This window comes from Lacerta agilis, chromosome 15 (genome assembly GCF_009819535.1).
Source record: "Lacerta agilis isolate rLacAgi1 chromosome 15, rLacAgi1.pri, whole genome shotgun sequence".
NCBI lineage: Eukaryota > Metazoa > Chordata > Lepidosauria > Squamata > Lacertidae > Lacerta > Lacerta agilis.
The window spans coordinates 23,630,386-23,645,423 of record NC_046326.1 but is presented as its reverse complement, the minus strand read 5'-3'; the positions used below and the strand labels follow the sequence as shown (position 1 = coordinate 23,645,423).

At 46.3% G+C, this 15,038-nt stretch overlaps 1 protein-coding gene across 1 annotated transcript; it reads left to right on the top strand.

Annotated features, from left to right (window-relative positions):
- Positions 1-1,036: 1,036 nt before the first annotated feature.
- VPS26B (VPS26, retromer complex component B) lies at positions 1,037-14,893 on the top strand. The gene is made up of 6 exons (XM_033171645.1): positions 1,037-1,259; positions 9,576-9,732; positions 10,613-10,777; positions 12,104-12,279; positions 13,043-13,185; positions 14,624-14,893. Exons 1-6 carry the CDS (start codon positions 1,037-1,039, stop codon positions 14,768-14,770), a joined length of 1,011 nt encoding a protein of 336 aa, XP_033027536.1. The 3' UTR covers positions 14,771-14,893.
- Positions 14,894-15,038: the final 145 nt, after the last annotated feature.

Sequence of the window (15,038 nt, the reverse complement as noted above, 5' to 3'; positions counted from 1 at the left end):
GCGAGAGCAGCCCAGGCGAAGGCGGGGAAGAGGCAGCGCATCATCGGAGCGGCGGCGGCGGCGGCTGTCATCCTTCTTCCATTATTATTATTATTATTATTATTTTGCAAAGGTCCGGCTGTGCAGTGAATGCTCCGGTGCTGCGTTGCATTTCGCTGCACGGCATTGCTCTCCGGAGCCTCGGGCCTTCCTGCAGCAACCTCCCTCCGCCACCTTTTCCTTTCCTCCCAGGGAGCAACGCCCCCGTCGATTTTCCAACCCCACCCCCATTCCACGGCTCTTATTTATTTATTTATTTATTTATAGTTTTTATTTGAAACGCCCAGCGAAGTGGGCCCGTAGATTGCACACGCCTACCCCCTCCGCCCGCCCCCCCCAGCAGCAGAGTCCTCCGTGCATGCTTCTTCCCATTCCCTGCCGAAGCTGCTGCCTCTCCCCCTTTCCCCGTTACCACCAACCATGTCCCCCACGGCTTGCAACGTTGCATTCCGTCTCTAGCTGTGAACGCCCCCTTCCCGCTCCTCCTCCTTGCACGCCCACCTTCCTTGCATTGGCGCCCGAAGGTGAGGGAGCAGCGCCCCCAACCTGGGGCTGCCTTGATCCCTGCTAGTTCTTGGGTCTAGCCTTTCCAGGCCTTCGGAGCTGTAGCTTGCAGAACATCAGTTATCATTCTTCTTCTTGGGTCCAGACAGCACCTGCCTACCCCCCTTCCTTCCATCACCCCAGTTTCCTTACCCCACTAAATAGTCCTCCTTTTGCTCTGAGCCCCTTTGCCCAACAGAGCCTTAGTCCTGCCCTAGCACACCCAGGTTTCCTTATGCACCAGGATCCTGTGGTTTCCTTTTCTTACTTTGGTAACTGTTCTTTAGCCAGACAAGCCAAGATTGCATCGTGGGCTTGCAAGGTTGCTCCTTCTTCACAGCATCTGTGAAAGTTCCCGCCTGGAGAACAAGACTTGCACAGCAGCTGCCCCGTTCTGTGCTGCTCGGCACCGCCTTAGCCCTCTGAGGTGCTGCATCCCTTCCCCGACATCGCCATGAGCTTCTTTGGGTTCGGACAGAGTGCAGATCTGGAATTGGTCCTGAGCGACGCAGAGAGCAGGCGCCGGGCAGAGCATAAGACCGAGGAGGGCAAGAAGGAGAAATATTTCCTCTTCTATGACGGTGAGACGGTTTCGGGGAGGGTCATCCTCACCCTCAAGCACCCAAACAAACGGCTGGAGCACCAGGGCATCAAGGTGGAGTTCATTGGGCAGATCGGTAAGTTCGGTCGGTACTTGCCATCCATGGTGGTAAAACTAAACCTCCATCAGTTGGTCCAGTTGGATTATTTGGGGCCACATTCACACCATACATTAAAAGCACTATGATACCCAAACAGTCATGGTTTTTCTCCCAGTAGAATTCTGGGAACTGTAGTTTAAGGATACTGAGAATTGTTGGGAGACCTCACAGAGCTACTGTTCTCAAGAGTCCCCTGGGAAGAAGGACTGGTGGGAAACCACTCTGGCAATTGTACCTCTGTGAGTGGGATAGGGGCCTTCAAACAGTTCTCAGGACCCTTAACAAACTACAGCTCCCAGCATTCTTTGGGGGAAGCCATGGCTGTTCAAAGTGGTGTCATACGTAGGAGTTTAAATATATGGTCAGAATGTGGCCTTGAACCAGAGCTGTCAATCTTCCTTTTTTTTGCATTGGGAAACGGCCATAGCTGTCAACTTTTCCTTTTCTAGTCATCTGCCCCCAGTTAATTTTCCCAACAGGTTCTGCTCCAATTCAGTTTAGTTCTAGTTCAGTTGCCCCTATTCATTATCCACCCTGTATCACCTCCACATAAAGTCATCTTCATTTAGCCCCCCCCCCCAATTTAATATTCTACCCAGAACAGGCAACTCCCTGCATGTGCCAATTGGACGCGCCTGTAATGGTCCCCGCCTTCAAATCGGAAGTCTACTGGGCTGTTGAAAAAGATTTATGTAGGATGTCTGGCAGCAGCACCACATTTTCTGTGTATGGTCTGAGAGACACATTTGTGGACGGTAGGGCTTTCTGTGGCAACTAGCCATGATGACCGTGTTGTACCTCCACTGTCAGAGGCAGCATCCTCTGAATATTAGTTGGTGGGAATCATGCTGTTGCATTCAGGTCCTGCTTCTGGGCTTCCCATAGGCATCCAGTGGGCCATTAGCCTGATCCAATAAGGCACTCTTTGTGCTCTTCTGAGTCAGTGTACCTCTTGGTAAGAAGAGTGGGCTGATTTTCATGCTGGATAGGTCTACTTAGAGCTATTAGGCAAGATGGATGAATAGAAGCTCTATCAAAGCAGTATACCCCTTGGTATAAAGGAAAAAGAGAGAGAGAGAGGCCTAGTGAACAGAACCTCACAGACATAACTAGCATATATCTCTCTATACCATACCTTCATGGATCACTGCCTTGTCGTGGCGAAGGGGCTTGAATTACTCAGGAAGCTATGGACAGGTCAAGATGGACAGGTCATAGTGGAGAGTTTGGACCAAACGTGATCCACCTGGAGTAGGAACTGGCAAGCCACTCCAGTATCCCTGCCAAGAAAACTCCATGGACAAAGACAACAGGCATATAAAAGATATGACGCTGGAAGATGAGCCCCTCAGGTCGGAAGGCGTCCAACATGCTACTGGGGAAGAGCGGAGGACAAGTACAAGTAGATCCAGAGCTGATGAAGCGGCTGGGCCAAAGCCGAAAGGACGCACAGTTGCTGATATGCCTGGAAGCGAAAGGAAAGTCCAATGCTGTAAAGAAAAGTATTGCATAGGAACCTGGAATGTAAGAACCATGAACCTTGGAAAGCTGGATGTGGTAAAAAATGAGATGGCAAGAATAAACATTGACATCCTAGGCATCAGTGAACTAAAATGGACAGGAATGGGCGAATTCAGTTCGGATGACTATCATATCTACTACTGTGGGCAGGAATCCCGTAAAAGAAATGGAGTGGCCCTCATAGTCAACAAAAGAGTGGCGAAAGCTGTACTGGGATGCAATTTCAAAAATGATAGAATGATCTCGATACGAATCCAAGGCAGACCTTTTAACATCACAGTAATCCAAGTTTATGCACCAACTACCAGTGCTGAAGAAACTGAAATTGATCAATTCTATGAAGACTTACAACACCTTATAGAAATGACACCAAAGAAGGATGTTCTTCTCATTATAGGGGATTGGAATGCTAAAGTAGGGAGTCAAGAGATAAAAGGAACAACTGGCAAGTTTGGCCTTGGAGTTCAAAATGAAGCAGGGCAAAGGCTAATAGAGTTCTGTCAAGAGAACAAGCTGGTCATCACAAACACTCTTTTCCAACAACACAAGAGACGACTCTACACATGGACATCACCAGATGGGCAACATCGAAATCAGATTGATTATATTCTCTGCAGCCAAAGATGGAGAAGCTCTATACACTCAGCAAAAACAAGACCTGGAGCTGACTGTGGCTCAGATCATCAGCTTCTTATAGCAAAATTCCAGCTTAAACTGAAGAAAGTAGGAAAAACCACTGGGCCAGTAAGATACAATCTAAATCAAATTCCTTATGAATACACAGTTGAAGTGAAGAACAGGTTTAAGGATTTAGATTTGGTGGATAGAGTGCCTGAAGAACTGTGGATGGAGGCTCGTAACATTATACAGGAGACAGCAACGAAAACCATCCCAATGAAAAAGAAATGCAAGAAAGCAAAGTGGCTGTCCAATGAGGCCTTACAAATAGCGGGGGAGAGAAGGCAAGCAAAATGCGAGGGAGATCGTGGAAGATACAGGAAATTGAATGCAGATTTCCAAAGAATAGCAAGGAGAGACAAGAGGGCCTTTCTAAACGAGCAATGCAAAGAAATAGAGGAAAATAACAGAATGGGAAAAACCAGAGATTTGTTCAAGAAAATTGGAGATATGAAAGGAAGATTTCGTACAAAGATTACCACAATTAAGGACAAAAGTGGAAAGGACCTAACAGAAGCAGAAGACATCAAGAAGAGGTGGCAAGAATACACAGAGGAATTATACCAGAAAGATATGGAGGTCTCATACACCCCAGGTAATGTGGTTGCTGACCTTGAGCCAGACATCCTGGAGAGTGAAGTCAAATGGGCCTTAGAAAGCCTCGCTAACAACAAGGCCAGTGGAAGTGATGATATTCCAGCTGAACTATTTAAAATTTTAAAAGATGATGCTGTTAAGGTGCTACACTCAATATGCCAGCAAATTTGGAAAACTCAGCAGTGGCCAGAGGATTGGAGAAGATCAGTCTATATCCCAATCCCAAAGAAGGGCAGTGCCAAAGAATGCTCCAACCACCGCACAATTGCACTCATTTCACACGCTAGCAAGGTTATGCTTAAAATTCTACAAGGCAGGCTTAAGCAGTATGTGGACCGAGAACTCCCAGAAGTGCAAGCTGGATTTCGAAGGGGCAGAGGAACCAGAGACCAAATTGCAAACATGCGCTGGATTATGGAGAAAGCTAGAGAGTTCCAGAAAAACATCTACTTCTGCTTCATTGATTACGCAAAAGCATTTGACTGTGTCGACCACAGCAAACTATGGCAAGTTCTTAAAGAAATGGGAGTGCCGGATCACCTCATTTGTCTCCTGAGAAATCTCTATGTGGGACAAGAAGCTACAGTTAGAACTGGATATGGAACAACTGATTGGTTCAAAATTGGGAAAGGAGTACGACAAGGCTGTATATTGTCTCCCTGCTTATTTAACTTATATGCAGAATTCATCATGCGAAAGGCTGGACTGGATGAATCCCAAACCGGAATTAAGTTTGCCGGAAAAAATATCAACAACCTCAGATATGCTGATGATACTACCCTGATGGCAGAAAGTGAGGAGGAATTAAAGAACCTTTTAATGAGGGTGAAAGAGGAGAGCGCTAAATATGGTCTGAAGCTCAACATCAAAAAAACTAAGATCATGGCCACTGGTCCCATCACCTCCTGGCAAATAGAAGGGGAAGAAATGGAGGCAGTGAGAGATTTCACTTTCTTGGGTTCCATGATCACTGCAGATGGTGACAGCAGTCACGAAATTAGAAGACGCCTGCTTCTTGGGAGAAAAGCAATGACAAACCTAGACAACATCTTAAAAAGCAAAGACATCACCTTGCCGACAAAGGTCCGTATAGTTAAAGCTATGGTTTTCCCAGTAGTAATGTATGGAAGTGAGAGCTGGACCATAAAGAAGGCTGATCGCCGAAGAATTGATGCTTTTGAATTATGGTGCTGGAGGAGACTCTTGAGAGTCCCATGGACTGCAAGAAGATCAAACCTATCCATTCTCAAAGAAATCAGCCCTGAGTGCTCACTAGAAGGACAGATCCTGAAGTTGAGGCTCCAGTACTTTGGCCACCTCATGAGAAGAGAAGACTCCCTAGAAAAGACCCTGATGTTGGGAAAGATGGAGGGCACAAGGAGAAGGGGACGACAGAGGATGAGATGGTTGGACAGTGTTCTTGAAGCTACTAACATGAGTTTGGCCAAACTGCGAGAGGCAGTGAAGGATAGGCGTGCCTGGCGTGCTCTGGTCCATGGGGTCACGAAGAGTCGGACACGACTGAACGACTGAACAACAACAACAACAACATACCATACGCTGAAGGAGAAGAATGGTTGGGAAAGGGAACTGTTTTAATAGATAGACTGTGCAGGCTCTGGGTTCTTAAGATGTGATAGGCACATCTCCTTGTCAAATTCAGCTCCACCATGTTTTAAGTAAGCGAAGGTGTATCTGAATTGCCAAGGGAGTCCCCTCCCATTTTTCTTATTGCTGCTTTTGAACACAGCCATTGATTTAGCCTAGTTGGAGGGTGAGGAACCTGTGGCCCTCCAGAGGTTGTTGGGCTACATGCTGGCTGGAGCTGATGGGAATGAGAGCCCAACAACTCTTGGGAGTTCCCTAATCTTTGGCTTACGTGTTGCCTTGTCCCAACCTGGAAAAGCTGTGCTCTCTGTGGTTTGCAATCCTGCCAGTGGTGTTGACCAAGATAGATGGGGAGCGTAGCAGGCAGGGGCACATGGACCATATCCATCCATGTTGTTGATTTCCAGCATCTGTTTCTTGCATTGTACTGTCTCTTTAAAAAGAGAGACAAGGAGAAAGTTGGTGTTTCTGGCTGCTGTGACTCACAGCCATTGACAGCCCTCAGGTGGGAGCCTAAGAAGCAGCCTTGTGCCGAGTCAGGCCACTGGGTCCATCTGACTCAGCATTCTCTATGTTGCCTGGCAGGGGTCTCTCCCGTTCCCAACCCCACCTGGAGATTGAACCGGGGACCTTCTGCTTGCAAGGTAGATGCTTTACCCCTGAGCCATGGCCCTCTAATGAATCTAACCATTGGGTCTGTCCTGACTTGTATTGTCCGCTCCAGTAGGTTACTGCTTTTCCAGCATCCCAGGCAAAGTCCTTCCTGTCCCATAACAGGCAGTGATGGCCACCAATCTGGATGGCTTTGAAAGAGGATTAGACAGATTCATGGAGTAAAAGGCTGTTGGCAGCTGCTGCCCAGGATGGCTGTATTCTGCCTCCATTGTCAGAGACACAATGCCTCTGAAAAGGAGTTGCTGGGAATTGCATGTGGGCAGAGTACTGTTGCAGTCAATGTCCAGCTTTCAGGCTTTCCACGGACATCTGATTAGCCACTGTGCAGGCAGGATGCTGGACTAGAGGAGGTGTTGGGCTGATTCAGCAGGTTAGTCTTATGTTCCTGCTACTTGCTCCTTTTAACTGGAGGTGCCAGGATTCAACCTAGGACCTTATTGGGTGTGCCAGGCAAATGCTTTACGGCTGAGCTACAGCCTGCTTTAAATTTTGTTCTCACCAGCAGTGAAATTGGGGTTTTCTTCTGAGAATACTGATGTTTGCCTCCGCCAATAATGTTAGAAAAGGTTACCTGACTATCATTTATTTGTGCCACTGCTGATCAGTGGGTGGATGCAAGCTGCCTGTCTTAATACCAGTCATTGGGGAGCGACAGCGGCAGAGGTCTCTTGCACTCACGGGCTCTAAAACTGTATAAGCGTGATGATCGGTGGGCGCAACAAGTCTACACTTAAAATGAGCATGCATGCAAATATAAGCAGTAGCCAGTGTTTTGTGACAATGCCAACTGTTAACAACAATCTCTTTAGTCACCTTAAGTTATTAGCAGTAGTGTAGTAAATTCAGAAGTGTAGGGTTCCTTCATGAGAGTCACAGCCCCCTGGAAACCGCTGTCCCTGAATCTATGCTCCCTCTGAAATGTTAGTTGCAGTTAATCTGCTTTTTCTTATTCCATATTTTTCTATCTGGGATTTGATCGCCTGCCCACGCATCCATTGCCCTTCAGGTTGATGCTCATGTTACCCTTTCATACAGTGCTATTCCGGCAAGTTCCAGCTGAGAAAAAGCCCTGCTTTCATATATGAGCCCACATGATTCTTTACCAGCAGTGTATACCCTGGCCCACCTCCTTGGCAGTGCACTGCAAGGGAACCCAAACTTGGCATAGACATTCTTAACATTGCACTCTGTGGGCAACACGTGAATCACAAAATCTGTGCATGCAGGAAAAATAAACTTGAGAATCCCAAATATCAGGGAGCATTTGGAACACCAAACTGGCATGTTGAAGAGACAGGGGTTGCCTGTGGTTGTGTGAAGGATCCGCCGCATGATCAGTGTTTCCCCGGCCCCTTCTCCCCATACCTTGCAGTCTCCAAAACTGATCTAAGTGGATGGAGTAGCAAATTGGGGTTGATTTCTGGCAAACTCATTCGACTTTGTGAATTCGTTGTTGGCTGGCTCCTTTGCCTGGCCCTTTCCAGATTACATGAAATGTTGTTACTAACAGTAAATGCTTATGTGGCCAGGATTCTGTACCCTCTATCGGTTCTCTGTGTGTGGTGCATCCACGCCTCCTATTCGTTTTTGCAGTCTGAGAAGCCGGGTGACACCCCAAGTGCCTATTTATTACATTGGAGGGGGGGAAATCCTGGCTTTCTGTTTTGATTCCCTTGTTCTATGTGGTCAGCTCTGACTGTTCCCTGAGCCAGAGCTTGTGGGAAGAAACTTCCACCTTTCCCAGCTATACTCTGTCAACCTGTTTTTCCTGTCTCTGCTTGATGATGTGTTAATTTTACATCCTCAGTAAACATCTGAAGATTTTGCAACAGCTAAAAGTAGTTGAACAGAAACAATTTGATTAGGAAAAGCAAGTTCAATAAATTGTGCTTGGTGTGGTTTAAATTTATGCAAACAATTCAGAGCGTTACTTGAAAATTACTTTTATTGGAACGCTTGCAAACATTTAAAGACTTGACAACAAAATAGCATACACATCACCTGTTACTTCAATTTTAAGAAATAAAGTGAAGGCGCTGAAAACTGCTTAACATTTTATTTTCATGTGCTGGAATAGTTGTGTGCATAAATCTTAGGGAGAAGACATTTTAAAAAGCTAATTGCAGCTTTGAATTTAGATTTGACTAGTTGCTGTATACAATTTAACTTGTATTGTAGTTATTCATCGTGCTACTAATTGATTTTTTATGAAACAACATGTTTCTAAAACTGGTAAGCTTTGCATAAGAAAATCTTTGCATCGGAAAATTTTCTTTTAAAATTCCATGCCAGAAGATTTTCTCCGCATCACGGCTTGAGGGAGGGCTGTCATGACAATTCAGGTGTCTACTGCAGGTGAAAGCCCTAAACAATTTGGGAACCTACTGGCTCTTGGAACTGCTTTTCCCTTGTGGATCTTCCTGGGCCCTAAAATAATCTGCTGATGCCCTCATTTCTGAAGCACAGACAGTGGCAATAAGAGAGAGGGTCTTTTCAGTGGTGGCTCCCCATTTATGGAACACTGTATAGACTCACCTGGCACCTAATGTTTTTTCAGCACCAAGGAAATAGATTCTTCCAGGACTTCTAAAACAACTTTTAGAGATTATTTTAGCATCTCAGATTTCAGCCTCTTTTTAATGTGGAGGTTATTAGTCTTAGGGTTTTGACCTCTATGTGATTGGGCTGGTGTTGATACTTATTTTTTCTTGTGGATTAGCTGCATCCATTTAAATTGTTATCTTTTTGTTTGCTGGTGCTTTGATATACTTTACTGCAGGGGTGGGCTGACTTCAGGCTTTTACTTCACTTTTTACTGGAACCCCTAGATCCACCAACCAGTGCTTGGCCAAAAAAGCCTTGCGCTTAGAGCTAAAGAATTCTGACCTCAGTAATTTATTTTGGGTACCAGAAAATAACAGAGCTCACCATCTTCACACAAAAAAACTACGGTTGGTTAGCCCAAGCTGCTTCTTTCTTTTTCTTCACCAGCATAAGTTATGGCAAGAAGGATTCATTTTATTGCTTCTATTGTTAAACAATTGGGAGCCATAAATTCTTGCTAATCTACTGCTAGTCACTCAGAGATCTACCAGTTGATCCAGGGCTACCTTCTGCCTTAATGTTCCTTTCTTATTTTCTTGCACTTCACCTGGAGGCTTCTGGAATGAGGCCACAAATAGCCTTGCTTCACCAAGAATCTTTCACTTCTAGAGCTATATTATGACCGAGGGAACCACCATGAATTCGTGTCACTTGTGAAGGACTTGGCCCGCCCCGGAGAGTTCACCCAGTCACAGACCTTTGATTTTGAATTCACACACGTGGAGAAACCGTATGAATCCTACACGGGGCAGAACGTGAAGCTGAGGTGAGCTCCATCTCCGCTCCTCCAGCCTTTCCCAGTTTTCTTTGCAGCAGTGCCACTAAGAAATTGACCTCCTTCAACCTGGTGCCTGGCAGGTGTTTTGGAATACAGCTTCCCACACCTTCACTGGCTGGGACTGGTGGGAGTTGGAATCCAGAACACCTGGAGCTGTCAGATTAGGGAGATCAAGGCTTTGGTTGTCTGAAATAAAGTTACTGTGGTGGAATTAAAAATATGAATCTCTGTGGACTTACGCATGTGGGTAAACAAAAAAAGAAATCTCTTAAGTGCCTGGATTCAGAACGTGGGACATGAAGAGTCCCAGTAGCAGAGTCTTAAACTCACAAAAATAAGCAGCAATATAGCATTAGGAATATAGGTTGTTAAACATTTTTTATCCCATTCAGCTACACACAGCAGCTGACCTTTTTCTGCCCCTCTTGCAATGAGTAAACCACACGCTGTTAAGTAAGTTTAAATGCTTTACTTACAGATTCAAGGTCTCAGTCATGCATTGCTTCCCCAGACATTCTTCCTCACTGGTTACAGGACTTCCCTTTGCACGACAGAACTGCACCCACTCCACTGTGGTTTTCTCCATAGGGTTATGGGATTGATTAGTGTATAAGCTGGTATCAGAGCCTTTTTGGCTGAAAATTGCATTTTCTTCCTTTAAAGCATTCATATCCCACCTTTCTATCCAAGGCCACTTATTGTCAGTAAGATCAAACAACTGGAAAATCTGAATGCAGTTATAAAAAATCCTAGCATCCAAAACGAAAAGAAAGGTGCATTTAAGTATCTCTTATAGATGCTTAATAGACATGAATCCTCCGGCTGTTGAGAGACTTGCTACCACAATTGCGTCTTTCTTTTTTTGCAGATACTTCCTCCGGGCCACCGTGAGCCGCAGACTGAACGACGTGGTGAAGGAGATGGACATTGTTGTACACACACTTAGCACGTACCCAGAACTTAATTCCTCCATCAAGATGGAGGTGGGCATTGAAGATTGCCTGCATATTGAGTTTGAGTACAATAAGTCCAAGTAAGTTGTTCCACAGAGGCTTCCTACTGAATGAGTTGGGTGTTTGAGGTTTGTATACGGGGATGTAGCCAAGTGACTAGGGAGACGTCCCTTGGAGATTGTGATTTCGTCAAAGTGCACTTCTTCTCCCGTGGATGGTCTTCTTGGTTGAGTGGCAGGCAGTCCCTTAAAAGAGGTGCAGGGGGAAACCCTAGGCCCTCAAGAGGTTGCTGAGTAACCACTCCTATCAACCACGGCCACGCTCGCTGGGTGATGGGAATTGTAGCTCAGCAACATTGGGACCGCCCCCCACACTTTCCTTAAAGAATGGCAATAGCTTGGTGGCGTATCCAGGCAGAAGGTTGCAGGTTCAATCCCTTGGATGTCCCGGTAGGCATGAGAAACCTTGGAGAGCCATTGCCAATCAGTGTAGACCAGCTTTGGGGAACCAGTTTGTAAACCAACATCTGGAGGGACAAGGGTTCCCCACATCTGTCCTTGACCTGGCTGGAACTTACGAGAGACAGGAGCCCAACGGGGCTGGGTGATATCTGGTTTTCAACATCTAAACATTGTGATATAGTGATATATCATGATGTCTGAAATAAGGATGGAGCTATGTAGAGACGAACAGTATGGCTGGGTGTTATCTGGTTTTCAACTTTGTGATACACCACTAGCTAAGCATTGCGATATAATGATATATCATAATGTCTGAAATAAGGATGGAGCTGGTTTTCAACCTCATGATGTATCACCAGCTAAACACCGTGATTTGCTTGCTATTCTATAACAATGTCTGAAATAAGGATGGAGCTATATAGAGGCATTGGCTGGCTTCACAGTTTTTCCCACATTGTGATTTTTTGCATAGCGCACAAACACACATCATGAGTCCCAATATACTGTATTGCCAGGTCAAAACTTATGAAACCAATAGCACAGGGATCCCCAAACACGGCCCTCCAGATGTTTTGGGACTACAATTCCCATCATCCCTGACGACTGTTCCTGTTAGCTAGGGATGATGGGAGTTGTAGTCCCAAAACATCTGGAGGGCCGAGTTTGGGGATGCCTCCAATAGCATGATATGGACTTGAAACCGGTTTTGGATGATATATCACCTGGCCCTAGAGTCCCAACATCTGGGGGGACCTGTCATTCTATTTTGTTGTTTAAAGGTTGTTACTGATTTGTTAATGCTTGTTTTGAGCCACTTTGATCCGGAAAAGCTAGGTAGATTTTAAAAATAAAAAAAATAAGCAGCATGCAAGCAAATAACTGTGAAAAGAGAGATTCTCTGGTCTGTTGAGTCTACTTCCTCTGTTGATTTCCGGCTCTCCCCAGGTACCATTTAAAAGACGTGATCGTTGGGAAGATCTACTTCCTCCTAGTGCGGATCAAGATCAAGCACATGGAGATCGACATCATCAAGAGGGAGACCACGGGGACCGGCCCTAATGTTTACCATGAAAATGATACAATAGCTAAATATGAGATCATGGATGGGGCACCTGTCAGAGGTAAGGAGGGATTCCTTGGAAGGATGCCCCTAAGGCAGCCACGCCCCCCCCCCACCTGGTGGCTTCCGGATATTTTGGTCTACAGCTCCCAGCCAGCATAGCCAATGGTGAGGAATGACGGCAGTTGTAGTCCCAGCAACATTTGTTAGTGGATCATCCCTGTACTAAAGGTCATTCTTAGCTGAGGGTTTCAGGTAGTTGACCTGGCATCTCGTGCTAAAAAAGGCATGAGTTGTACCACTGGGCTGTAGCCCCTCTCTACAACACTCTTTTACATTCCTCTTCTCCCAGCCTCTTTTTGTACATTTACTTACTTAAAGCATCTCAAGAAAACAAAAATGCAGCATTAAAACTGTGCTATAAGAGCATATCAGAACGGGGATTCAGGGAATTTGTACAGATCAAAACAAGGGCACCGGCCCCTCAATTTCACACTTTGGCCTTGGTAGCTGAACGAGGACCGGAACTCTGATCTCCTTGCTCTGAACCCAACACTAGGCGTGACTTCTGGATACAATTCCTCTCATCGTTCACCATTGGCCCTGCTGGCTGGGGCTGATGGGCGTTGTAGCCCAGCAGTGCCTCAAACGCTGCAGGTGCTACATCCCTGCCCAGTGCACCTATTCGTTGTGCCATTGCTCTCGCTCCAGTGGAAACATGAAAACAAAACCGGTAGGAAGTTCTGTTCGTCTTACGCTTTGCTGTTATAAGTGTGTTCCAGCTTGGAAAATTTGTTTTGCTTTTTTTTTGGCCTCCTTTGCAGGGGAGTCCATCCCCATCAGGCTCTTCCTCGCTGGCTACGAACTGACACCGACCATGAGAGACATCAATAAGAAGTTCTCGGTGCGCTACTATCTCAACCTCGTGCTGATTGACGAGGAGGAGCGGCGCTATTTTAAACAGCAGGTGAGGTGGCGTGGGGCCCTACCGGGACAGCTGCCTGAGGTCCCAAGCGGGCAGGCCTGCTGTGCGAAGTTCGACGCAGACAGTGGGGCTGTTCTCGCCCCTTTGCTGCATAGTTAGGAGATGCGGAACTGGTAACCCTCCAGATGTTTCCAGATTGCAATTTACCAATCCCTGACCTTTGGCCATGCTCGCAGGGGCTGATGGGAGTTCATGAATTCTCCAGACATGTTTAGGCCAAGAACTGAGTCTCTCTCTCTCTCTCTCTCTCTCTCTCTCTCTCTCTCTCTCTCTCTCTCTCTCTCTTTCTCTCTTTCTTTCTTTCTCTCTCTCTCTCTCTCTCACACACACACACACACCCCTACAGTGACACCTTTTGTGATACTGTTCTCTGGCTCCTGAGGGTGTTCCTGTGCACAGGCAGCAACCATTTTAGGCGCATCCAATTCGTGTGCGATCGTGCACATGTGCATCATGCTAAAGCTTCAAGAAACCCGAAAATGTCACCAGAAGGGGCAGAATGGGGTGTTTGCAGGCTTTTTCGATGGTGTTTCAAATGTGCACGGTTTCACTTGAACACGCGGTGCCATTGCTGTATTTCGGGGGAAATGGACACATGCATGTGAATGACTTTGACAAGGAAGGGATGTAGCTCGGTGGCAGGCTATGTACTTGTTGTGTGGAAGGTCCCAGGTTCAATCCCCAGCCTCTCCAGTAGGGCTGGGAATGCCCCCTGCTTGTACTCCTGGAGAGTTGCTACCTGTCAGAAGGGACAATACTCAGGCCCCATCTGCACTATTCAGTTAAAATGATATCATACCTCTTTAGGTTTTCATGGTTGCTCTCCTCCCCACTTGCCAGAATCCTCAGAACTGTAGCGTAGGGTGCTGAGTTGTTCGGAGACCCCTCTCCCCATCACTGAACTACAATTCTCAAGAGTGGTTTGACTTTATTATTAAATTTATTTATATTCTGCCTTTTCCCCAGATTTGGTGGGGGAGGGGGACTCCAGACATCTTACAAAGATTAAAAGAACCCAGATAAAATACAGAAGGCTGAAAATACATAGCACGCAATAGCTAAAAAGTAATTTAACTATAATAAAATAAAAACAGATCTATTAAAGTACAGATAGGAAAAAGCAGCACAGCACTATTTGAAAGTCCTTTCCTTAACAAAACAGCTCCCAAAAGTGTTCACCTGCCAGCAGAAGGACAACAAGGAGGGAGCCAGTCTGGCTTCTCTAGGAAGGGAATTCAGTTCCTCTTCCCAGGGGACTTTGGGAATTGTGGCTCTCTGAGAAGAAGAGGGGTCTTCTAACAACTCTCGGCACCCTTAACAAACTGCAGTTCTAGATGGAACTTTTGGTCTGATGTGTGGCACATACCGGGGGTACCAACCGATAAATAATGTGATCCCGTCTCTCCTTTCGCGGGAGCAGGAGGTGGTGTTATGGCGCAAAGGCGACATTGTGAGGAAGAGCATGTCCCACCAAGCTGCCATCGCCTCTCAGCGGTTCGAAGGCACGTCCTCCCAGACGGAGAGCAGAACGCCCAACCAGCCTTCAGAGAACAACGGGCGGCAGTGAGGGGGGTTGCAGCACGAAGGGTTCCAAAGCGCTTCCGTGGTCAAGGCTTGAAGACGTCGACGAGGAAGGAGAACGCAGAACGGATCTTTCACCAGAGACTTGCGAACACAAATTATCTTGTCAGGTTGTGTGTGTGTGTGTGTGTGTCTGTTTTCTTCATTTTTCTTTGTTCCTTTCCCCCTGAGGACTAGCAACTTAACAGAATGGGGAGGGAGCCAACAGATGCGACAGCGACAAAGTTTGCCACCCTCTACATTCAAATATTCCT